The 24865-nt window shown below is 36.6% G+C and overlaps 1 protein-coding gene across 4 annotated transcripts in view; it reads right to left on the bottom strand.

Moving 5' to 3' along the window:
• Positions 1 to 400: 400 nt before the first annotated feature.
• ACSL3 (acyl-CoA synthetase long chain family member 3) overlaps positions 401 to 24865 on the bottom strand; it is an 80633-nt gene continuing 56168 nt past the window's right edge. For 2 of the 4 annotated variants that reach the window (XM_003908002.5, XM_009183174.3), the window contains 10 exons: positions 23368 to 23518; positions 21996 to 22119; positions 21678 to 21749; positions 19923 to 20062; positions 17455 to 17627; positions 15718 to 15792; positions 13789 to 13980; positions 11633 to 11747; positions 10227 to 10384; positions 401 to 3491 (listed from right to left, as the gene is read on the bottom strand). In XM_003908002.5, coding sequence (XP_003908051.1) covers positions 3334 to 3491; positions 10227 to 10384; positions 11633 to 11747; positions 13789 to 13980; positions 15718 to 15792; positions 17455 to 17627; positions 19923 to 20062; positions 21678 to 21749; positions 21996 to 22119; positions 23368 to 23518 — 1358 coding nt within the window. In that variant the 3' untranslated portion in view covers positions 401 to 3333. The remainder of the gene's footprint in view (positions 3492 to 10226; positions 10385 to 11632; positions 11748 to 13788; positions 13981 to 15717; positions 15793 to 17454; positions 17628 to 19922; positions 20063 to 21677; positions 21750 to 21995; positions 22120 to 23367; positions 23519 to 24865) is intronic. The other 2 variants (XM_021924039.1, XM_021924040.1) reach the window with 1 other exon arrangement.

The following is a 24865-nucleotide window of genomic DNA, read 5'->3' as shown; positions in this document are numbered from 1 at the left end:
TTGATGCCAAATTTTAATTCACCATCTCCATTCAAGATTTTATGCTGTATGAATATTTTGGAATTTAAAATGCTGACAGTATATCTTCTGGGCAGTCAAAACCAAAGAGGAGGAATGGAAAGGAGGAATTCAGAAAGGGTTAGGGAAAACTTAGAACATACAAAGGCTAGGAAACAAAGTAGATTATTAACAGAACTTCTAGAATAAAAAGTTTTCCTTTGGTTAGGGTGTTAGGTTGTTAGGCCAGGATGGAAAATTCCCCAAACTCCTTCTTCAACAAGTATTTCAGGAATGTCAATTAAAGTTTCACTTTTATGGAAAGAGTTTTTCCTAAAAAACAAAACCAAAAAAAAAAAAAAAAAAAAAAACCCAATATATTAACAGCTTTAATATCAGAAACTTCAATTTTTATATATCTTTATTCTTCAAACTTCATGTCAAATTACAAATAAATAGTCCATACCATGTAGCTCTTTATGATTTACATGTCTTCAGGCAGAAAACAGCAACAACCAAGAATACATCAGAAATGAACTCACAGTAAATAACCAATTTTAAGTAGAGAAAGGACATATGACATTTCAGTGTGGTCCAATATGTACACTGTTTAAAAGTGGATCCCCCTGTAAAACATCACAGATGTACATAATTCTTATGGAAAAAAAGGAGCCCACACATCAGAGATTTCTTAAAAATTTTTCAAAGTTGTATCACAGGGACTAAAAACGGTAAAATCTTGAGTATTTTAGCAGCAAACAAATAAGTTATTACAGGTTAATCTATTTTTAAACGTTGCTGAAAAAGTTGCAAGCTTTAGAGAACATTACAAATATCAAATCCACTAGTGAAAAGCAAAGTAGTATTTAGAAAGTAGATATTACTTCAAGGTTTGTTCTGTGTCAGCAAAAACTTTTTAATGCAGTTTCTGCTAAGAAAGATGTCAGTGGAGGAGGGGTGGGAGAAAAATGGAGGTGGCCACCAGTCTTTGCTATAAGCTGCTAAACTTACTGGAACATGAAATGTTTACAAATTCTTCATACAGCTTAGCTTATTCCCAGTAAACAATAGTTCTTAAGAGCCATTCTTTTAGATCTATATCCTGTTGTCAAATATTTGTATTAGATTTATCAATTTGAAATTCCTTAAAGTTTTCCTCCCCAAGTACCTCCTGGTTAAACCAGTGTTTCTTATATGAGTCATAATTGGGTGGTTTTTTTCATTGAACAATTTTTTCCTCTTGAAAGGGTAATTTTAGAGGATATTATAAGTCACTAAAGATAGTTTTGCTTACAGAGAAATTTGTTGAAAAGGGGACTCTACTTACTTAATTTCATGTTCTACTGTGGCATCTGACACCTGCCAACTGACATTTTAGGACTGAAAGGAATTATAAACTTCATATGGGAAAACAAACCAAACTAGATAAAGTTTAAGCCTGCCTCATTAGATGGTTCAATCAGTGATCAGCTACTCAAGTCACAATTATCAGTATCTCTCCTTTGAAGCATTAACACTTTTTTCCTAGATACAATCTCCTTTTTCAATCATCTGAAAGCAAACAATTATTCTAAAGACAAGGCATCGGAAACAAATTCTCTCCACCCACCAAGATTTAATTTGTAGATCACAACATCCTCATATAGAAGTTCCATTTAATATTTTTACTTCTTCTTGGCAGTTACCCCAAACATTAATATTTAATTATGAAAAGAGAAAAGCATTCAAAACATAATACAAATATACAAGAATACAAGAAAAGTTTAAAACAAAACAAACACTGTATTGTAATGTCTCCACATAGGATGCTTGTGATGTGACCAAACACACACTACATAGTCCTGGCTGCTCCAAACACTCCCCTTACTTTACACAGACCTAGGTTCATCTTTTTTTCTTTTTTTCTTTTTACTGCCTTTTGATGCCTACAGTAACTGAGAATCAAGAAAATAACTAGTCTGACATGAAAAATGTGGTGCCTACGATTTAACGCCTGATTTGAGCATATCTTAATTGGTGTACTATTGCTTTTGATAATCCAGAAATAACAACAGACAAGCAGTAACATATGCAGAGACTTACTATGTATCACACAAGCAATGTTTCTGAATCACAAACAATTTCAACACTGACATCAAAACCTATAAATTAAATCTTAACTCACATGGTTATAAAGTTAAATTTTCATGTATCTTAGTGAGAATGCTATTATCAAATGCATTCTAAATTATTTCATTTTCTAGTGTAGAAAGGTTATGGTAGAAAGGATAAGGTGCTTTTTAAATAAGCTACCACTGACTCTCTCACACACATCCATACACGCATCAGTGCAAACTATGAAAAATACTAATTTTCAAATGAGATATATGATTATCTAGACTAAAAGGAGACTTTGGGATAGAATAATTTTCCATGACTAATTTGTTTATAAATATAGATAACTCGATGTACATATAGGCAATGAAATATTCAAAGAATAACTTTATATACTCTTTTAAACTCTATCCTCTCTTTCAGAATTGCTTCCACTTAAGTTTGGACATTTTCTAGTTTCAACAGCTGAATAGAAGACTTCATTGAACATTCTGATAGTAAGCTACTAGAGACTAATTATCAACTGGTGCTACATGTGCTGTGTTATCTCCCTTACTATTAAACTATAACCCTCTCTTGCTATTTTGTTTCATGCATCACCAAACTTCATTTTTTCTAATAAAAAATAAATATATAAAGAAGACACTGACAGGCATATATTCACAAGATCTCAATTTCTTAAAACATAAGTACGGGTATATTTATTTCTCTCAAATGCATACAAGACAATAATTACACAGCAACAAATCTTTTGTTCAACAATGATTTGATTCACAAGCATTTGAAATTTACATAATTTCATATCAATACCCTTGTATTTTTAAATACAGTAAGTAAAAAAGCCCCCAAATAACCAATTCTTGTATTTCCTATTTACCCCTCTATACATCCAAACTTTAAAAAGTTACAAACTGAACATTATACAGAACATATAAATCATGTTTAAAAACTTGAGGTTTTAAAATCACTGCTTCCCCGATATGATTCAGAAAAATTCTCATACTGACAAGTACAGTCATAGGTGGTAAAGTAAGTTGGTGGCGGGGAAAATGAAAGAAGAGACAGACACAAGTTTTCTGTCTTAATGTTTTACTAATCCTGTCAGTTAAAAATGGTGACGTCATGAGAAGTAATAGTTTAATATGAGGAATGGAGTTTGCCTCGCAGCTTGAGACATGCATTTCAAGTATTTTCCTATTTGATCTGAGCTCACTGTAGCAAACTGATGCCAGAAGAGAGTAATTATTTTCTTCCATACATTCGCTCGATGTCTGCCTGGTAATGTGTTTTAAGCTCTTTGCGTTTCAGCTTGAAGGCATCTGTCACCAGACCAGTTTCAGGGGTCCACGGTTCAGGGCTCAAACGAATTTTTACTGGAATTTCAAACTTTTCCAGACTTGCTAAGATGATTTAAAAAAAAAGAAAATGTATTTAAGTTCTTAGCAAATGGTATCACTTCCCCACTTTTTGAGTACCCATCAAAATGCACAACCAACAAGTGAACCATGCATGTCACTTCTAAAGAATCCACTCCTCAAAATACTAACGTAAGTAAAACAAGAAACTACTTAACAAGTCCCCACCAAGAGGAAAATGAGCTAAATAAAATATGATAGAGGGACAAAACAGAACATAATTCTATCATTGAAAACGATGGCTCATGCCTGTAATCCCAGGAACTTTGAAGGCTCAGGCAGGAAGATCGCTTGAGCCAGGAATTTGAGCCCAGCCTGGGTAACATAGTGAGACCCTGTCTTGTCTCTAAAATAAATAATTTTAAAAAAATTTTTAATAGAAATAAAAAATAGGAGCTGGGTATAGTGGCATACACTTATAATACCAGTTACTCAGGAGGCTGAGGTGGGAGGATGACTTGAGCCCAGGAGATCTGAAGATGCAGTGAGCTATGATTGTGCTACTGCACTCCAGCCTGGGCAACAGGATATCTAATAGGATATCCAATAGGGTATCCAACAGGTATCCAATACAGTCATGCATCTCTTAATGACAGGGATATGTTATGAGAAATGCATCACTTGGCAGTTTTGCCATCATGGGAACAACACAGTGTAACTTACACAAATGTCGATGGTATAGCCTACTATATACATACATGTAGGCTGCATTATATAGCCTATGGCCCCTAGGCTACAAACCTGCACAGCATGTTATTGTACTGAATACCATAGGTAATTGTAACACAATGCTTAAGTGTTTGTGTATTTAAGCATATCTAAACATAGAAAAGGCAGTAAAAATATGATATTATAATCTTATGTGACCACTGTCATATATGCAGCATAAATGCATAATGTTAGGTTTAAAAAACAAAAAAAAGACAAGTTCCAGACCGGCCACATAAACTTATATGCACCTAGATGTGAGAAGGATACATACACCAAGCTATAAACTTCACGGCTCTAGAGCCCGGTATCCAGGAGAAAAGAAATGGGGAAATTCACTTTTTCCTTTACATCTATTTGTTTTCTTTGAATTTATTATACAGAGCACATTTACTTCAGAAATTAAAAATAATAATGTTTAAGACAAATTATGTCACTGAACCAGGATATTCCCTACAAGCTATGTGGAGACAGAATGCCTGCTCACTATTGTGTTCCTAACATATTGCCTAATACTCAGGAGATTCATGAGAGTGCAAATGTAGGGAGAAAGGAAGGGAAGAAAGCAAAGCATTTAAAGGAGATTAAGGGGCAGATGTAGTTTTGAAAAACCATATGTCATCACTAGGACTGACTCATTTTTCTAAGCATTCGTTCAACAAATATTAAACACCTATTACTACATGTAAAGTGCTTTACCAAACATTCTTTTAAAAATATAAAAAATGACGAGTTTCTGCTCTCAAGTGGCATGCAATCTAACAAAGGGAAATGGGTAAACAGCTAGCCATATGACACACAAAAGAAATGTGTTAAGGAGTGATGTCAGCAAGATGACAATATAGGAAAAGACAGTCTCTCCTTCCTCTAGAGAAACATGGATTTAACAATGCTATATGGGCCTATTTGTTGCCTGTGTAAGAAACTCAGAAACCAGTTAAGAGGTTCCTGCACTCCAGTACAGCAGGAAACCAACCACATCAAAGGCTGATAGAAAAATGCAAGGCATTTGCTTGCCAAAGACTCTCCCCTCAGCACAGTACAAAGTAATAAGCAAGAAATCCCTAACTTCTGACTTCTCCCTAGGGAAGAGGAGGAGTGGAACATACACCCAATATTCTGACTTCTGTGGTGCAAGGAACTTGCTTCTGTCTTTCCTGAATCTAAATAACAGGAATAGGGCACCAGGTTGGGAACTGTCAAGAACAAAGATTAACATGCACCAGAGGCTGCAGTATCACAGACACTAGGTAGAGCTCCAGTACCAGTACCATGGCTAACTATAGCACCAGTGAGGCCACAATATCACAGACAGACACCAGAGGGAGCTCCTGAGTAGAAACCAGCAGATCTCTTGAATTAGATTGTACCCGACAAACCCAAAAAGGACACAGCCTCAGAAAAGGCTTAGGATGGCTGGCTCTAGAACTTGTAGTAGGGCTGACTGGACAAAGTCCTCTCAATACAAAAGCAGACTGTAAGACAGAGAAAGGTAGCTGATTTTTCAAATTGCTGACATCCCAACAAAAATAAAGACATACAAAGAAATAGAAAAACATAGGCTATCAAAAGATCAAATTAAACCTCCAGAAATAAACCACAGAAAGACATGGAGATAGATGAATTACCAAATTCAAAATAACTGTCATAAGAAAGCTCAATGAATTACAAGAGAGTACAGATAGACACCTGAAAAAAAAAAAACAAGAAAACAATGCATGAACAAAATGAAAATATAAATGAAAGAAATTTTTTTAAAATGAAGAACCAAATAGAAATTCTGGAACTAAATACAATAAATGGATTGAAAAATTCACTAGAGGATCAACAGTGACTTGATCAGGTAGAAAAAAGAATCTATGAACTCAAAGACAGGACTTCTGAAATGAGTAAGAGGAGCAAAAATGTAAAAATGAAGAGAACCTAAGGAATGAATGGGACACCATCAAGTGGAAAATGCTCGCTATAGGGGTTCAGAAAAAGAAGAGAGAAAGGAGCACAAAGCCTATTTGAAGATATCATGGCCAAAACCTTCCTATATCTGAGAAGAGAAATGGGAGTATAAATTCAAGAAGCTCAAAACACTCTACTAGGAAGAGAACTACACCAAAACACACTTGTAATCAAGCTGTCAAAAGTCACAAAAAATCTTGAAAGCAGCAAGAGAAAAATGACTAATCACATACAAGAAAGCTCTCACTGAACTATCATTTATCAGCAGAAAGCTGGCAGATTAGAAAGTAGTAGTATTCAAAATACTGAAAGAAAAAAAAATTGCCAAACAAGAACACTGTAACCTAAACCCGTCCTTCAAAAATAAAGGAAAAATTAAGACTCCTTGATAAACAACAGTAGAGGGAGTTTATCACCACTAGACCTGCCCTACAAAAATTAATACTTCAAATTAAAGCAAAATGAAAACAAACAGTAACACAAAACCATAAGAAACTACAAGACTCCTTGGTAAAGGTAAATACACAGGCAAATACAGAATTCTGACAGTAATCTGATATAGGTGCATAAGTCACATTTAAATCTGTACAGAATTTAAAAACCAAAGACATAAAAAGTAATTATGAATCTATATTAATGACTATACAATAAAAAGGTCTTTTTTGAGGGAGTAGCAGAGATAAAGGAGTCAAGTTTTTATATGAGATGGAAGATTAAGCTGTTATCAAACTGAAATAGACTGTTATAATTTTAAGATGTTTTATGTAACTGCATTGACAACCACAAAGAAAATGTCTATAGAACATACACAAAGAAAAAAGATAAGGGAATCAAAGAATGTAATTATACACACAAATAATCAACAAAACAAAAGAAGGCAGCAAGAGAGGAAAAGCTACAAGATATACAGAAAATAGTTAACAAAATGGAAATAGAAATGAAAAGTCTTTCATATCAATAATTACCTGAAATGTAAATGTTGATTAAATGCCCAATTAAAAGATACAGATTGACCAACTGAATATAAAACAAGACTCAAGTATATGTCATCTACAAGAAACACACTCTAGATCTAAGGGCATGCATAGCCTAAAGTGAAGGATGAAAATAGATATTCCATGAAAATAAGAACCTAAAGGGGATGGCCATACTTAAATAAAACAGACTTTAAAACAAAAATTGTCACAAGAGACAAAGAAGGACATTAATTATAATATAATGATAAAAGAGTCAATTCTCCAGGATGATATAACAATTATAAATATACACATAACTTGAGTTTCTAAATATATGAAGCAAACACTGACATAACTGGAGGGGGGAATAGAAAGCAATACAATAATAGCAGGAGACTTCAATACTCCACTTTCATTTATGAGTAGAACAATCAGAAGATCAATAAGAAAATAGATTATATGTAGACAACTCTAAAGACACACACACAAAACCTTTATAACCAATAAAGATTCCAGCAAAGTTGCAGGATAAAAAAAAATCAACATGAAAAATCAACTGCATGTCTATACACTAACAGTAACTGTTCTCAAAAAGAAATTAAGAAAACAATACCATTTAATGTAGCATCAAAAAGGATGAAATACTTAGGAATAAACCTAACCAAGGAGGTGAAAGATTTGCACCCTGAAAACTACAAAATGTTGCTAAAAGAAATTTTAAAAGACACAAATAAATGCAATGTCCTGATAAGGTTTGGTTCTGGCTCCCCACCCAAATCTCATCTCAAATTATAATCCCCATAATCCCCACATGTCAAGGAAGGAACCTGTTGGGAGGTGATTGGATCATGGGTGCGGTTTCCCCATGTTGTTCTCGTGATGGTGAGTGAGATCTCACAAGATCTGACGGTTTTAGGGTCTCTCTCTTCATTTGCTCTCTCGCCTGCCGCCATGTAAGATGTGGCTTTGCTTCTCTCTCCCTCTCCCCTTCTGCCGTAATTGTATAATAAGTTTTCTGAGGCCTCCCCCAGTCATGCAGAAGTGAGTGAATTAAACCTCTTTCCTTTATAAATTACCCAGTCTCCGGTATGTCTTTATAGCAGTGTGAGAACAGACTAATCAGAATTTATAAGAAACTTGTACAACTTAACTACAGGGGTGAGGTTGGGGGGGATCCTGATTTTAAAATGGGCAAAGGACTTGAATTGACAATTTTCTGCAAAAGATACGTAAATGGCCAACAAGTATATATAAGAAGCCCAACGTAACTAATAAAAAGAGAAATGCAAATCAAAAACCACAATGAGGTATCACTGCACGTCTGTTAGAATGGATATTAGAAAAAAATATATATATAACAAATGTTGGTGAGGATGTGGAGAAATGGAAACCCTTAATACTGTTGGTGGGAATGTAAATCAATAGTCATTATGGAACAGAGTACAGAGTTTCCTGAGAAAATTAAATACAGTATTAATAACTGCCATAGGATCTAACAATCTCATTTCTAGGTATACATTCAAAATAATTCAAAGCAGCATCTCAAAGCTATATTTGCACATCTATGTTCATCACACCATTATTCACAATACCCAAGAGGTAGAAGCAACACAAATGTCCAAACATAGATGAATGGATAAAGAAAATGTGCAATATACATACAATGGAATATTATGCACCCTAAAAAAGAAAAATCCTATCACATGGTACAATATGAATAAACCTGAAGATATGCTACACTAAATAAGTCAGTTACAAAAGAATAAATACTGTATGATTCCACACGTATGAAGTACCTCAAGTAGTCAAAATTTTAGAAACAGAAAGTAAAAAGGTGGAGGGAAGGGAGAGAGGGGGAAGGGGAATTAGTGTAATGGGTATAGTGTTTCAGTTTTGCAAGATGAAATAGTTCTAAAGATCAGTTGTGCAATAATGTAAATACACTAAACACTACTGAATTGTACACTTAAAATGTTAAGACAGTAAATTGAATGTTATGAGATTTTTACTACAATAAAAGAAAGAAATACGCAAAATTAAAGACGTAAAGTGCCTTGGGAGTAAAAAAAGATGTATTAACTCTAACTTGTAAAAGTAAACATAGAAATAATGCACAAGGTTTGAGTCTTCAAAGATTAAAAGTATTTCAGGAGTGGTTTCCAAAGGAATATACACTATGAGCAAAACCAGTAAGGCATGTACCACAGGGCTGACTTAAAAGACTGAGTGGAATCTGACATTACTGAAATGTGAAGAGACTAAAAAGTAAATGCTGGAGCCTGGCAAGGTGACACATGCTTGTAGTCCCAGGTACTCAGGAAGCTAAGTTGGGAGGATCGCTGGAGCCACGCTGGTTCAAGACCAGCCTGGCCAACACAGTGAGACCTCGTCTCAACAACGAAATAAAAAAAAAATTTTTTTTTTTTTAATTAGCTTGGCATGGTGGCATGCACTGGTAGTCCTGGCTACTTGGAAGGCTGGGGTGAAGAATCGCTTGAGCCTGGGAGTTCAAGGTTGCAATAAGCTATGATTGTGTCACTGTATTCCGGTTTGGGCAACAGAAGAGACCCTGTCTCTTAAAAAAATAAATAAAAAATAAAAAATAATTCATGTTTGTTTTATGCTTGACCCAACAACTCAAAAGACACAGATGTTTTGATTAAACCAAAAATATTAAACTAGTCTTGGGCACCCCTCACCCCACCAAAAATGGTTATGAAGCTATTAGTACAACCAACTACCAGTACTCTAACATTGTATAAAGTTTCAAAAGGAGTTCTGGCCTGATCACTATGGGCTAGTGTGGCCAGGAAACTGGGCAAGGCCTTGAAGAACAGCTGAGAAAAGAGAAAGGGTCAACCCAGAAAGCAAAGGTTGCAGAGACAAGAACATTCAAGATACATGTACATCAGTTTGGTGGGAGAGGAAAATTTGTGTAGCAGGGCTTGAATGGCGGACTGATAAGTTTACTCTTCCATATACTAATGGTAGAAATGGTTTCTGAGCAGAAAGTAATGAACCCCTAAACCTTAAAACAGGTTGAATGCATGTAAGTTCTCTCTTCCCATCTCAGTTCTTACTATCAGTTTAACCGAATACTCACCTGAAATAGCAGCTTCGGAAAGCACTTTAAGTACCTCATTTTCCATTTCACAACTGTTACACAGCTCCTCCCAAGTCCCTTTAAGTCCTTTCTTTCGAGCTAGTTCAGTTAGTTCCTTTTGATTTGGCACAACAAATCCAATGACATAAGAATGATAACTGAAATATAGAAAGGATAACTTAGATAAGGAACAAAATGGTATACTGTGTTAACTGCAGTTATTATTGCAGTGACAAGCAGTAAATAACTCCTCACTATTTTTTTTAAATGCATGTGCCATACTTGGCACTGGCATACCCATTTCATGCAACTGCCAGTTTTACTGTTTGACTCATAATATGTTCCAATGCTTTGGCAGAGTTCATTGCTAAATAAATCTCAATCTGACATTTCATGATAAACTTCCACTATGAAAAACTGTTACGAAGAGTGCCATGTACACATTTAAAAAGTTACAAATATTAGAAAATTCATCTTTAAACCTTGATTATCAGTATTTCATAGCACGTGTTTTAAAAAACTTAAAATCTAACATAAATTTAAAACTATCTAAAAAATTCAGCAATGAATCAAAACGACGTGAATATATTCATTTTTTTCTTTTGTTATGAGAATTTGTATTGATAGAGGAACTCTATGCCCAATGAAGGCAGATACTTTTTTGAAGGCCATAAAACAGTAACATCAGGAAGAGGATACTTCTGGTTACTATCACATAAATAAATTCAGAACTGTATCATCACTAAAGAAAATACTAAATGGCTAAAGACTGGAATCATTTATAAATAAATACAATTCATTTCTAACTTAGGCTGTACCCCCAACATCTGTTTCTAAATTAGTTTTTCTGGTAACAGATTTTATTTTCTCATAACAATTCATGTCAACCGTCGTAGACAGGTTCCCAGCACCCTCATCATCATCACGAGGTGGGGATGCTGTGCGTTAGGCTGCAGCTTAACACAGCTTACAGTTGGAGCCCCAAGACCTGCCTGGAGTGCCGAGCAGGCTCAAGTGTAGAGTGGGGGTAAGCACTAAGCAGCACACTGCTCACTGCCACTTCTTTACTCCCCATTCCTCTGAGGTAGTTCTGTGAAGCTTCCCCTCCTGAGGGACAGGTAGGTAGGGATACCAAGGCGGCAGGAAGGAAGATTTTATTTTCTTCACCTCCCTACATGGGACACTGCAGTGAGACGTAAAGCAGAAAACAGACACAGAGAGAAAGATTGGGGAAGCCTTACGAGGAAAGAGTCAGCTAATGGCTGGAATGAGGAGGAGGCTGTTCCCACAAGTAACAGATAGGAAGAGTTCTCGGAACATTTTTACAAAGAAGGTCCATACAGGTAGGAAATGTCTATGGACATCAAATGTTTTAAGCAAAAGCAGTATGAATTCCATGTTCTTACCTGTTTGCATACGCACAAATGTTATCTACTAGTGGAAGATTCTTCAAAGCTGCCTCTACTTTCCCAAGAGAAACATATTCTCCTGCCTGTAGTTTTACGAGGTCTTTTTTACGATCTGCAAAACAGAGAAGAAAGGTGGAGAGGAGAAAACAATGAGTAATAATATTAATAACATTTAATACATATATAAATACTGACCATTCTCTAAGTAATTTGCTATCAAATTGTTTAAAACTTTGCAAACTTAAGCATTAATGGTTATGCTGAAATTAAAAGCACATATTACAATTAGGCCCTAATTTTTGTACTGCTAAATACATGGTTTTAAAGAAAAACAGGCCAGGTGCAGTGGCTCACACCTGTAATCCCAGAACTTTGGGAGGCCGACGCGGGCAGATCACTAGAGGTCAGGAGTTCGAGACTACCTTGGCCAACATGGTGAAACCCCGTCACTACTAAAAATAAAAAAAAATAGCTGGGCGTGGTGGCGCACACCTGTAATCCCAGCTACTCAGGAGGCTGAGGTAGGAGAATTGCATGAACCCAGGAGGCGGAGGTTGTAGTGAGCTGAGATCATGCCACTGCACTCCAGCCTGGGTGACAGAGCAAGACTACATCTCAAAAAACATAAAGAAAGAAAACCAATTAACTTCTACTTAATGGACTCCATTAGCAGGGCTTCAAGTATGTTCTTCTGAATGAGTTTATTCCTGGTATCCATTAGTACCAGGCAGGTGAGGAAGATATTCAATGCCATCTGCAAGCTCACAATCTATCTGGAGACATGCATAATGCAAAAACATACTACTTCAATACACTGGTACTACAATGGTAGCACTAAGGGTTAAGACTCTCCAACCTGGGGATTCGGAAAAAATTCTTGCAAGTGAGGGCTGAGCTGAGGGTTGGTTGGTTGGTTGGTTTTGAGATTTTGAGACAGGGTCTCACTCTGTTGCCCATACTGGAGTGCAGTGGCACAATCACGGCCTCCTGGGCTCCTGTGATCCTCCCACCTCAGCCCCCTGAGTAGCTGGGATTACAGGCCTGAGTCACTACGCTCAGCCACTTGAGCTGAGTCCTAAGGGAAGAGTGAGAGGTAGTCAGGTGGAACAACACTGGCAAAAGCCAGAAAAACATCACCTCTAATTTCAGCTGCATCAAGGAGGAGGAGGAAACAACTGACGATGAAGGAGAAGATGCGAAGAATGTTAACAGGGGCACCCTGCACTGAGCTTCTAGGAGACATTAAATGGTTGTGGCTGGTAAGATCCATGTTTAGTGATTACATGGTGGCAGTGAGAGGGTGTGTTTAAGGAGGTAAGCATGGTAACAGAGAAGAAATTCTTGGGAAAGGGTGGCAGAAGGTATATGCCTGACCAATGATCAGGTAAGAGAGAGAAAGAGAGAAGAGTAGGATTTTGAGACATAGCTCATAAAATAAACTAGTGAGATATAAAATAGGAACGGGAAGCTGACTGAAGAGAACAGTCCTGAGTCTCCTCCCAGGTTTCCAGTTAGCAAGACAGGGACAGAAATGCCATTAACTTTTTTTTTTTTTTGGATAGAGTCTTGCTCTATCGCCCAGGTTGGAGTGCAGTGGTGTGATCTCTGCTCCCTGCAAGCTCCGCCTCCCAGGTTCATGCCATTCTCCTGCCTCAGCCTCCCCAGTAGCCGGGATTATGGGCGCCCGACAAAGACACCATGCACAGCTAACTGAAATGTAATTAACTTTAAAAAAAAAAAAGAACCTAAAAGGAAAAGCAGAATAAGGTATTTTTCAACCCATATGAGTCACAGCACTTGAGCTGCCTGGCTTTCCTTTGTTCTCCTGGGCAAGGCACAGGTGCAGTTCAGACTGTAAGAGCTCCATCCACTAACCTCTAGATGTCAGAAACGCAGGCAGGAAAGAATGACTAAGGGTTATCTAATAGTAATTTAGAATACCACTGCTGCTGAACCATCTTTGAGAACTCATAACATGTCAGGCCTCATAAATTCCACAGTCCATAATATTTTATATTAAAGGAGTGATGCAACAACCCAAACTAAGATTACATAAAGATTTATATTATTAAACACCTTCTCTAAATACATTGTACCTCTTATGTAAACTATTTCAGAAACATTCATTTTCAAAACTATATTAGACGACTTACCAATAATCTTTAAGCACCCATCAGGATCAAACTCTCCAATATCCCCAGTACAGAGCCACCTCTGTCCATTTTCATCTTCAAAGAAATCAGCTTTTGTTTTTGCTTCATTTTTGTAGTATCCCATTGTCACATTTTGGCCCCCAATAAGAATTTCACCCCTGGGGTGTGGTTTATCAGTATTAAAGTATCCACCTAATAAAATAGTAATTGAGTTAATTATTTTGAGTTGAGCTAAACACAACACATGAAAATTTGAAACTAATAGTTTCTAAATAGAGTCATCTATTTTAATCCAATTAGAACTTCCCAAAGGAAAAAAGGCAGACACTGTGAACGAGCAAAGTTTATCAATTTAACAGTAGGCACAAAATCTCAGCTGCTAAACCATAAGCATTTATGTTTTCAAACTTCTATTCCAAGAAAAATCCAACATCTTCCATTTGTTGTATAAAATTACAAATATAACAGAAGACAAATTTGAAAGATTCTGCATTGTCTTAAATATCATATTGATAAACTGATAAAAGTATTAAGTCATGCAATTAATAGAACAAATCCCTATATAAGAATGAGTTACTGCTGGGCGCAGTGGCTCGTGTGTGTAATCACAGCACTCTGGGAGGCCAAGGAGGGTGGATCGCCTGAGGTCAGGAGTTTGAGGGCAGCCTGGTCAACATGGTGAAATCCCACCTCTACTAAAAATACAATAATTAGCCTGCAGTGGTGGTGCACGCCTGTAATCCCAGCTATTAGGGAGGCTGAGGAAGGAGAATCGCTCAAACTCACGAGGTGGAGATTGCAGTGAGCCAAGACCATTGACACTGCACTCCAGCCTGGGCAACAAGAGCGAAACTCCATGTCAAAAAAAAAAAAAAAAAAAGTGAGTTACTACATATTAAGATTTATTCTTACAGATAATTTCAAAATGACTCCAGGCCTAAATTTATTAAATATTTTCACTAATTCTGCTAAAGATAGCTAAAAGACATCCAAGCCTTAGAATCTTTATTTATTTATTTATTTATTTATTTATTTATTTATTTTGGAGACAAGAGTCTCACTCTATCGCCCAGGCTAGAGTGCAGTGGTGCAATCTCAGCTCACTGCAACCTCCACCTCCCGGGTTCAAGTGATTCTCCTGCCTCATGAGGCCTCCCGAGTAGCTGGAATTACAGGCACACACCACCACGCCTGGCTAATTTCTGTATTTTTAGTAGAGACAGGGTTTCACCATGTTGGTCAGGCTGGTATCAAACTCCTGACCTCGTGATCCACCCGTCTTGGCCTCCCAAAGTGCTGGGATTACAGGAGTGAGTCACCGTGCCCGGCCAGAATCTTTATCTTTACTTGATCTCTATCTTTACTTGATGTAGAGGAAAGGTGTGTCACAATAAAATTTGTGTATTTTGATAATTTGTATATTTTAACAGGATCAAATAAATTTTTAAGTGACCATTACTTTAAATGGCATGAGGATAAACAGACTTTTATGGAATTACAGTGAAAATTTCCTTCTGATAATACAAGGTTGATGCCCTCAGAAAAAAAGAAAAAAAAAATGTAAAAATCCACAATTTCATAAAATAAATTTTATAATTTTACTTCTGCAAAATAAAGTTATGATCACTCCTAATTTACTGACATTATTCACTTACTAGTACATTTCTCAAGTTTTTGCCACAATTCTCACTTGCATCTATGTAATAAGTAAAATAAAAACAATTACAGTTCCTCAGAAACATCTTTGAAACAAGAAAAATAAATGCATTCATATAGTTCGAGATAAAACACGTCTATTACAAAGGACAAAAATGAGCACTTATGGGTGTTTACATTTTAAAGGAAGAACATGAAGCACTAATTTTAAAGTGATTCTAATTTTAAAGTTTAACACTTTAAAAATTAATGCTCTGTGGTTAAGTTTATTACCTTCCTCCCAGTTTTTTAATTTGATTTCACAGCAAACTAATGGTGCTCCCACTCTGCCAGTATTGTAGTCCCACACTAGGAATTAAATGAAAAAAAAAGGTATTTGAGAACAGTAAGATAATACATTGCTTCATTTTTCTAAATTACCAAAAATGATTATTTATCCCAAGGCTGAGATATCCCCAGAGAATCCTTAAAAGCAGAAGTCACATATTGGTGAAGCACAGGCCGTGAGGCCTGTAGAGTCGTACTTTTTGGCCTACATTGAGGGTTTTTTTTTTTTTTTTAATTAGTTATTGCCATTCTTAAAAATCAGGAAATTTTAGATGTAAGTGTGGAAGCGCCAGAAACAACGGGCCCACATTTTGGGAACAGCAGAACGGACAGCCTCCGTTAGATAGGGCATGCCTGCTCCTGTTCCCCCAGAATCAATCCTTACCCATCACATTGTCTTACATTAGGGCCCACTTGACTCATTTAAATAGGTAGCTGTCTGGTTCATGAGTTTGAAGTCCCTGTCCTAAAGGATGATGAAAGCAATGGTTTACATCTATTTTACTTTCTTATTAGGCCTCACAGATGTGCAGTACAAAACACCTCTCTAATCTTTTCCCATGTAATGTATCACCATTTCAAAGTGAGACCTCTGCAGGTTCCATCAGCTTATGCTATCATACCCTGTTTAAAATTAATACAGCAATAGCTCAAGAGGCAGGCTGAAGAAAAAGACTGGTAGCTTTCAAAGATGTGAGGAAAGAACCCTCTACTATTATGAATTACTACTGTATTATGTTTCCTCTTCAAAGACCAAATATCAGAAATGAAAGGCTGATATTTAATGCTTTAAAGACTTTCATTTACAACATAAATTGTTACTGATTAATCATTCAATTTGAATCTTAAAAATAGAAGAAATTAAGGATCCTCGGAAGAAATCCTATAAGCATGTATTTGAAGGTTGCTTATTTCCTACAAAACATGACTTAGAAGTAGCTTCCAAAAATACATAAAACACAGAAAACATAACCAAAAAACAGAAAAATGAAGTAATACATGAAAATGGTATACAGAGGCACTCAAATAGGGAAAAATCAGTTATGAGGTTTTGTATCTATCCATATATAGCAAATACAAAGTAGGAGAAGCATAGCTGTATCTTGTACCGGAAAGCAAAATAACTTTCTCCCATAAAAGGGACACATGAGGCCCTATGCGATTCATCTCAGAACTGCTAATTAGTTGGTAGATCTCCTCCTCAACCACAACCACATGATAAACTCTGGTAATAATATTCCCTAGACCTGAACCTAGCTCCTCTCTAACACTTACAGAAATCCTCATAAACATTTCTGAACCTGAGCCTTAATATACTTACTACACAAATAAACAAAAGCACCTTAATTTTCCTACATAAAAATTTAATCACTGATGTGAGAAAATAAATGTAAACAAAACAGTCAATGTTTGTTACTAAAGTTTCTTTTCCAGAATGCTAAGTGGTTTTTAATATTACATATCAGAGTTTGATATAAAAACTTCTCTAGATGAATTATTTACTCTAGATACAGCTAATACATTCTAAATATTGGTATCAATGATCATAGTACTTGGAATTTACCATTATTCTGCCCCACAAACACCTTACTACTCTTCTCCTATATATTTGCAGAACGTATCCCATACCCCCAACAAAACGTCTGGCATCACACCCCAGCCTCTGATCATAGAGAACACTACCTTCTGTAATTGTTCCGGCCCCAGCAGATTCAGTGAGTCCGTATCCCTGACCAACAGGACAGCAGAAACAGATGTTCATGAACCGCTGCGTGGTTGCAGAAAGTGGAGCGCCACCACACAACAGGAGACGAATATTTCCCCCTAGCAAGCTTCGAACTTTCCGGAAAACAAAGCTAAAGAAAAAAATTAGAGAACCACAGGATTTTAAAACTGAATGGGATTTTCCAAATCCCTGAAACTAATCCCCCCGTTTTGATATGAGAGATTTTGAGATGAAGTGACTTATCCAAGGTTACACAGCCAATGTGGAGATTCTCTTGAGCCTCAAATCTTAATTTTTTGAAGTTCAAAAAGGTAAAGAATTTATGATTTCCTCTTAAGAGCTTTTCAATTAATATTAAAATTTGAATTGTCAGGTTTAGTTTTATATAGTGACAGGAAAACCCTTGCTTATAGCCACTTTTATATTACTATTTACATAAAATATTTATCACATATCAATACTGAACAATCTTATCATCTTTATGAAATACATTAAAATCAAATTAATTTTTGCTTTAATGTATTTTATTAGAAATGTGTATAATTTGTATACAACAATCTGTTTTTAAAGTTTCACTAATTCAAGTTTTTGAAGTGTTTACTGTTAAAAATAATCTAGTAAATTATCTGTGAAGCATCAAAAAAAGGAAACCAGTTAAACATCTAATTGATGTTTCTGAAAACACACTAATAAAAAGATTGCATGCTGCCTTGATCAAAAAGGAGAGGTAGTATCCTCTGGATGCCAAAATCCTCAGATGTATAAGTCCCTTATATAAAACGGCATAGTATTTGCATAAAGCCTATACACATCCTCCAAAATACTTTAAGTTATCTCTAGATTACTTACAATACCTAACACAACATAAATGCTATGTAAATAGTTGTTATACTGCATTATTTGTCTTTTTCATTGTTGTATTGTTATGTTCTATTGTTTTTCTCTCCAGAATATTTTTGATCCATGGTTGGTTGAATCTAAAGATGTGGAACCTGTCGATACAGAGGGCCGACTTTATAACTCACTGAAGAAATAAGTAACGTAAGGCAGGATAAAAACTTACAAAGTTCTAAATTATGTGAAGCATCTGAAAACTATATTAATATTCCCATAAAAAATACTTTGAATGTAATACTTCCATTTTCTAACTTCTAAGCTATTTCATGATAAAATCATAAATCTATGTACTCTATTAACACTATACAAATACAGGTTGGAACAAAACTGATCATTTAAAACTTTAAATACAAAACATTTAATTATATTCATACTGAAATAAATATAAAAGCAAAAGAGAAACTATTTCTCAAAATAATTAAAACTACCTAAGTGTTCACAGAAAATATAAACACACAAATAGCAAAATCTTAAGTGAAAACACACTTATAATGACAATGCAGGTTTTTTTAAACTGCTCACACTGTTATACAGGTTTTTGGTTTGCTTGTTTTTTAAAGAGACAGAGTCTCACTTTCACCCAGGGTGGTGTGCAGTGGTGTAGTCATTGCTCCCAGGCCCAAATGATCCTCCCACTTCAGTCCCTGAAGTAACTGGGATTACAGATACGTGACACCATGCCCAGCTAAGCAGAGGAGTCTTGCTATGCTGCCCAGGCTCGTCTTGAACTCCTGGCCTCAAGCAATCCTCCCACGTCAAGATGGATTTCTTTCTTTTCTTTTTTTTTTGAGATGAGTCTCGCATGCTGTCACCCAGGCTGGAGTGCAGTAGCACGATCTCGCTCACTGCAACCTCTGCCTCCTGAGTTCAAGCGATTCTCCTGTCTCAGCCTCCCTAATAGCTGAGACTATAGGCACATGCCACCACCCCGGCTAATTTTTGTAATTTTAGTAGAGATGGGGTTTTGCCATGTTGGCCAGGCTGGTCTTGAATTCCTGACCTCAGGTGATCTGCCTGCCTTGGCCTCCCAAAGTGCTGAAATTACAAGAGTGAGCCATCGTGTTCAGCCAAGATGGATTTTTTTTTTTTTTTTTTTTGAGACCAAGTCTCGCTCTGTCGCCCAGGCTGGAGTGCAGTGGCGCGATCTCAGCTCACTGCAAGCTCCACCTCCCCAGTTTGCGCCATTCTCCTGCCTCACCCTCCCGAGTAGCTGGGACTACAGGCGCCCGCCACCACGTCCGACTAATTTCTTTTTGTATTTTTAGTAGAGACAGGGTTTCACCATGTTAGTCAGGATGGTCTCGATCTCCTGACCTGGTGATCCGCTCGCCTTAGCCTCTCACAAAGTGCTGGGATTACAGGCGTGAGCCACCGCCCCTGGCCCGGGATGGATTTTTTTAAAGAGTTCTCTTGACTTTATGAAATAAATTTATTTTTTATAACTATCTCAATTAATTGGGCTATTAATGTGAACTAAATGATTAAATCATCAAGGGGAGAAAGAAGGAGGTAGAGAGTCTTTACTTACCTGTTGCACAGTGGAGTATTACGTCCTTTTGAAATCTGTTCCATTTTGTAATTATAGGCCAGAATAAACAGATTACGTTGAAAACTACTCATTTCATTCACTTTATTCATGACATTTTTGTAGATCCGGTCCATGATTTCCTAAATGTATAAAAATGAGTTTTACATAGTTAATAATGATAACAGCTGCCTTACATATTCAAATCTTAGCATCAGATTAATATTTTTAGCAATATTAAGGCATTTTAAAAGACGTATTCTTCAACTGTGGATGTGTTTCAGCAAGAAGAAAAAAAAATTTTTGAATTTTTCAAAAAGATGTATCCTATCAAGATCAAACTTTTAAAATAGAACCACCATTACTTTAAAAATAAAGTTTCTACAAATTTTTTTTTTTTTTTTTTTTTTTTTGAGACGGAGTCTCGCTCTGTAGCCCAGGCTGGAGTGCAGTGGCCGGATCTCAGCTCACTGCAAGCTCCGCCTCCCGGGTTCACGCCATTCTCCTGCCTCAGCCTCCCGAGTAGCTGGGACTACAGGCGCCCGCCACCTCGCCCGGCTAGTTTTTTGTATGTTTTAGTAGAGACGGGGTTTCACCGTGTTAGCCAGGATGGTCTCGATCTCCTGACCTCGTGATCCACCCGTCTCGGCCTCCCAAAGTGCTGGGATTACAGGCTTGAGCCACCGCGGCCGGCCAAAAAATAATTTTTAAAAGCAGAAATATATCTAGATACTCATATAAATTCTAAGATATTAATTCTTTATATTGCTTTGCTTATCTTACTGATTCTGAACTAAAACCTACTCACAAAATAAATGAACAACCATCTGAAATGGTTTTTCAAAATTTCCTAACTTTATCTTATGAAAGTATACAGAACCACATTCTTTGCTCACAAAAAGACCAAGCAGCGTTTTGGGGATTTTGTTTGGCTCTTTGTCTTTCGATACTGCACCAGAAGTTTTCCTTGTCTGTGCTGCATTTTGCTGGCTAGTTCCATTACTGTGAAGTATACTTTAATAACTTAAAATAATGTTTCCTCCATAACTTTAAATTATATGTCATTTTTAAGTGAACTAAGAATTTAAGTAGGATACTAAAGAAACTATAATTATAGAAAGAAACTATAAAACTACTGATTATTTATATTTGACTTTGAAGTAACTATGTAATTATTCTTGACATAAGCATTTAGGTATCTGACAATAATTCCCATCATTTCCAAACAAACTCAGCCTATGTTATAAGGAGCCAGAAAATCACTGCTGTCCCATTTCCCTTGACTTATTCCCAGGCCCCTGTATTATGTAAGGACGCACAGCCCCTCTTAAGTCATTCGAAGTTGCACCAGCTTCTCTGTCACTTTGTTTGGTGTTTAGACCACACTTTCCCTGAGGACTCAGGAGGTAACTATACAGCTTGCTTAAAAGGAGGTGATCTCTCACTTTCCCTCCTAGCTCTCAACAGGCTTCAAGTGTCGATGAATTCACAAACAGATGTCATGGAAATAATTTTTTATTTTAGGGAAAGGAGCTGATAATTACATATAGAAGCTGAAATTAAGTTGAGTGCTTAGTAAATACGAAAGCTAAAGCAGGACTGAAGAAATCCTGTAGCGCCTAAGGCAATATTCATAATCAATAAGGAATAAATCCTACATAAACTACCTTGTCAACCATATATTTTTCACTAGCACTAATGCCTTGTAGCGGGTGATACTTCTTTAATACTCAATATTAAATAAGGGTCACTTCTTACCGGAACTGCTGCCATCAGTGTTGGTTTCAACATGGATGTATCTCCTTTGCTTCCTTTTTTAATTTTTGAAGACTATAAAATAAGAAAAAGTGATCTATAAAGTGATCCTTATTTTTAAAATTCAATGGTATTCTTAGATCAAAAAGTCAATTATAAATTATTTTAATGTACTTATAGTCTAAGAAGCACTTAAAAGGCTAAAGCTCATTTTAAAATGAACCATCGCTCAGTCATAATACATTGGCATACTGACTGAAAAAAACGCATTAAAATTCATTATGATTTTTTAGTCTTTCAAGTCACAGACACTGAACTTACCTGATCTGCTAAAGTCTGCGGTGAAGAGTAACCAATGCGGCATCCGTGAGACAGACAGACAAGCTCAGCACTTAATTCTAGAACATGGGCCAGAGGCAAATATCCAATGTAGACATCTTCCTCTCTAAAGGAAAAGGGAGGCATCAGAAACAAAAGTCAGGAGCCATCTATGCCAAAAGTGCCCTATAATGGGAGCAAGCCTGAAAGCACATGGAAGGGCCCCAGGCATCAATTTGTTGGTCAAGTGTGCGTGTGTTTGTGAGAGCAAGAGATGAAGAGAGGACAGACAGACGCTGGGGATGTTAGGGAAAAAGAATTACAGTTCAACCTAAAAGCAAGGAGACAGACACGCTTAGGAAGGAGTGCTGTTTCCAGTCCTACTGAAAAGCACTCAGGAATTATAAGCGCTGCTGAAGCAAAAGTACTGAGGCAGAAGCAGCAGTGGCTTAAACAAATAATAATACAGGGTTCTTTTGAAGAACAGAATAAATCATCCAAGGAGGAAATGGTCTTTACATCTAGTGGGTTGCCAACCCACTGCTATTTGCCAGAAATTTTACAGATAAGACTCTTGTTCTGGGAATTGGATTATGTAATAAATGAGAACTTAATATACAGAAAATGTGTATGTATTTGTATATGCTTCAAGAGTTGCCCCCACAACCAAAATATAGACGGCAACTGAGAAAAACCTGTAAGAAAATTGTTGCACTTAATTTTTTCTGAAATGTATGCATACATAAGAAACATTTCTCCATCCCCAAGTTCAATCCCATAGCAATTACGTGTGTATGTGCGTGTATGTTTGTAATTTCTGTGCATAAAAGCATCAAAAATATCCAACCGCTGTACCCTATCAGTCATCAGAATACCGACTGCATCTCTGGCAATGTTTCTTTGACAGTCCCTCAAACTTCCATCTGGTTTCCTCCATCAGTCTCTTTCCCACTCCACTCTACCTTCCGCTGCTACCACTGGAGTTTGTATTAACAAGAAAAATCGGAGACTGAATAGTGAAGCTCAACAAATACTGAGTGGATAATTTAAATTACCTGTTCACCTGAATTGTATTTAGATATAAAAACAACGACAGTGGCAAATACAAGCTGATTAAAACAACTTAAAGGATTTACAACTATAAAAAGTTAAGTTCTGTACTTTTTAAAACGTATCTATACGATATATTTTCAACCTCACAACTATAACTATTTTGCCATTAATTTTAATCTTCTTTTTTATTTTTTAAGGAAATGCCTACTACAGACAGACTCTGAAGGACTAATTTAGCCGTATGTTAATAAAATGACACAAATGCTAACATTATAACAGACATAAATACTTAACTACTCAATGTTACTTTACTCTGACATACCCCAGTTCTGGAATCCTTTCTGCCATCCCAGTTATACCAGCAATAATGTTACTATGTGAGATCATGACTCCCTTTGGAAGTCCTGTGGATCCACTTGTGTACATGATTACTGCAATATCTGAGGGCAGTGGTTTGCTATGAGGTTGGTTTTCTGCATTGAAGAGAAAAAAACAAACACATACACTTTTATGAGATTCAGCTGTATCAACAATTTCTTTTCATTATCAATTCAATCAAATAACTCAATCAAATTGAGTTAACTCAATTCAACAAATATTAATTATACTGAGATCAACAAAATAGATCAAGTCCCTGCACTTATGGGAGATATATTCTATTGGGATATACAAACAAATTAACCTATGAAGAAAACTTCATAGCAAGTTTTCCTGCAAGACAAGGTGAGAAGATGACAACAGATTCTATTTGGATGGAAAAGTCTAGACAGCGTCTCTGTAGAGTTTACTTTAGCAAAGGCCTGAATAAAGTGAGGAAGGGAGCCATGAAAACCCTGGAACTGGGAGAATAATGTTCTAATTAGAAGAAAATAAGGAAATGCAAAGACCCAAAGGTAGGAATGTGCTCAGCATATCTAAAGACCAGTAAGGAGTGTGGCTGGAACAGAGTGAGCAAGAGGAAGAGTGGCAAGAAACAACGGTCAAGTGGCTAGCAGGGACCACACATAGGACCTCAAAGGCCATGGGAAGAACTTTGGAGTATGTTCTGGATGTAAAGCAATGTTGTTTTGAACAAGAGTATGTTATTATCTGTGAAAAAAAGATCACTTTGGCTGCTGTGTGGCTAACTTTAGAAAGGCAAAAAAAGTATCAGGGAGACAAGATTATCCCAGTAATTCAACTAAGAAATAAAGGTAGCTTAGACTAGAGTATCCAGGTGTTTGCTAAAAATCATTCACTGCTTCAGAGTGGTGACTAACTTGGTTACACCCAGAGTCCTGCATTAAAAGACAATGTGAACCATTTGAAATCAGAAGACTACGAGCCTAAGGACAATGGCTGACAAGTTATAGAGGTGGCACAGCAGAAGAACAAAGAGAAATAGGTCATGGTTGGCATTGTTGATACATCTGAACCACTCCCAGAAATACTCTACATGTGGACTTCTAAATGAGTGTGAAAAAATTATTTAAACGTACTCCCAATAGAATACCCTTCCTCTCCTGTCAGTCAAGATATATTTCTTAAATAATATTTACACTTGAAAGTCTTTACTTCCAAATCAGCCCTTCACTCCTTCAATCCACAGCACCCTTCTCCAACACCACCACTTCTTGGAAACTCCCATCCTTGTGTCATCTGACCTCTGCATGCAGCCCCTGATCCTGCTGATGACTCACCAAGATCTCCTTTCCCTTGGCTTCCAGGAACCACATACTACTAAATAGTTTCTTCTTTCCTCTCTGACTAGTCCTTGGTACCCTTTGAAGCCACCATTCCCTGTTGGTGACCTCACTCCCTACTCCCACAGCTATAATTAA

Source organism: Papio anubis, chromosome 10 (assembly GCF_008728515.1).
Source record: "Papio anubis isolate 15944 chromosome 10, Panubis1.0, whole genome shotgun sequence".
In the NCBI taxonomy this organism is placed as follows: Eukaryota; Metazoa; Chordata; class Mammalia; order Primates; family Cercopithecidae; genus Papio; species Papio anubis.
The sequence above is the reverse complement of the archived record's forward strand: the minus strand, read 5'-3'. Positions and strand labels throughout refer to the sequence as shown.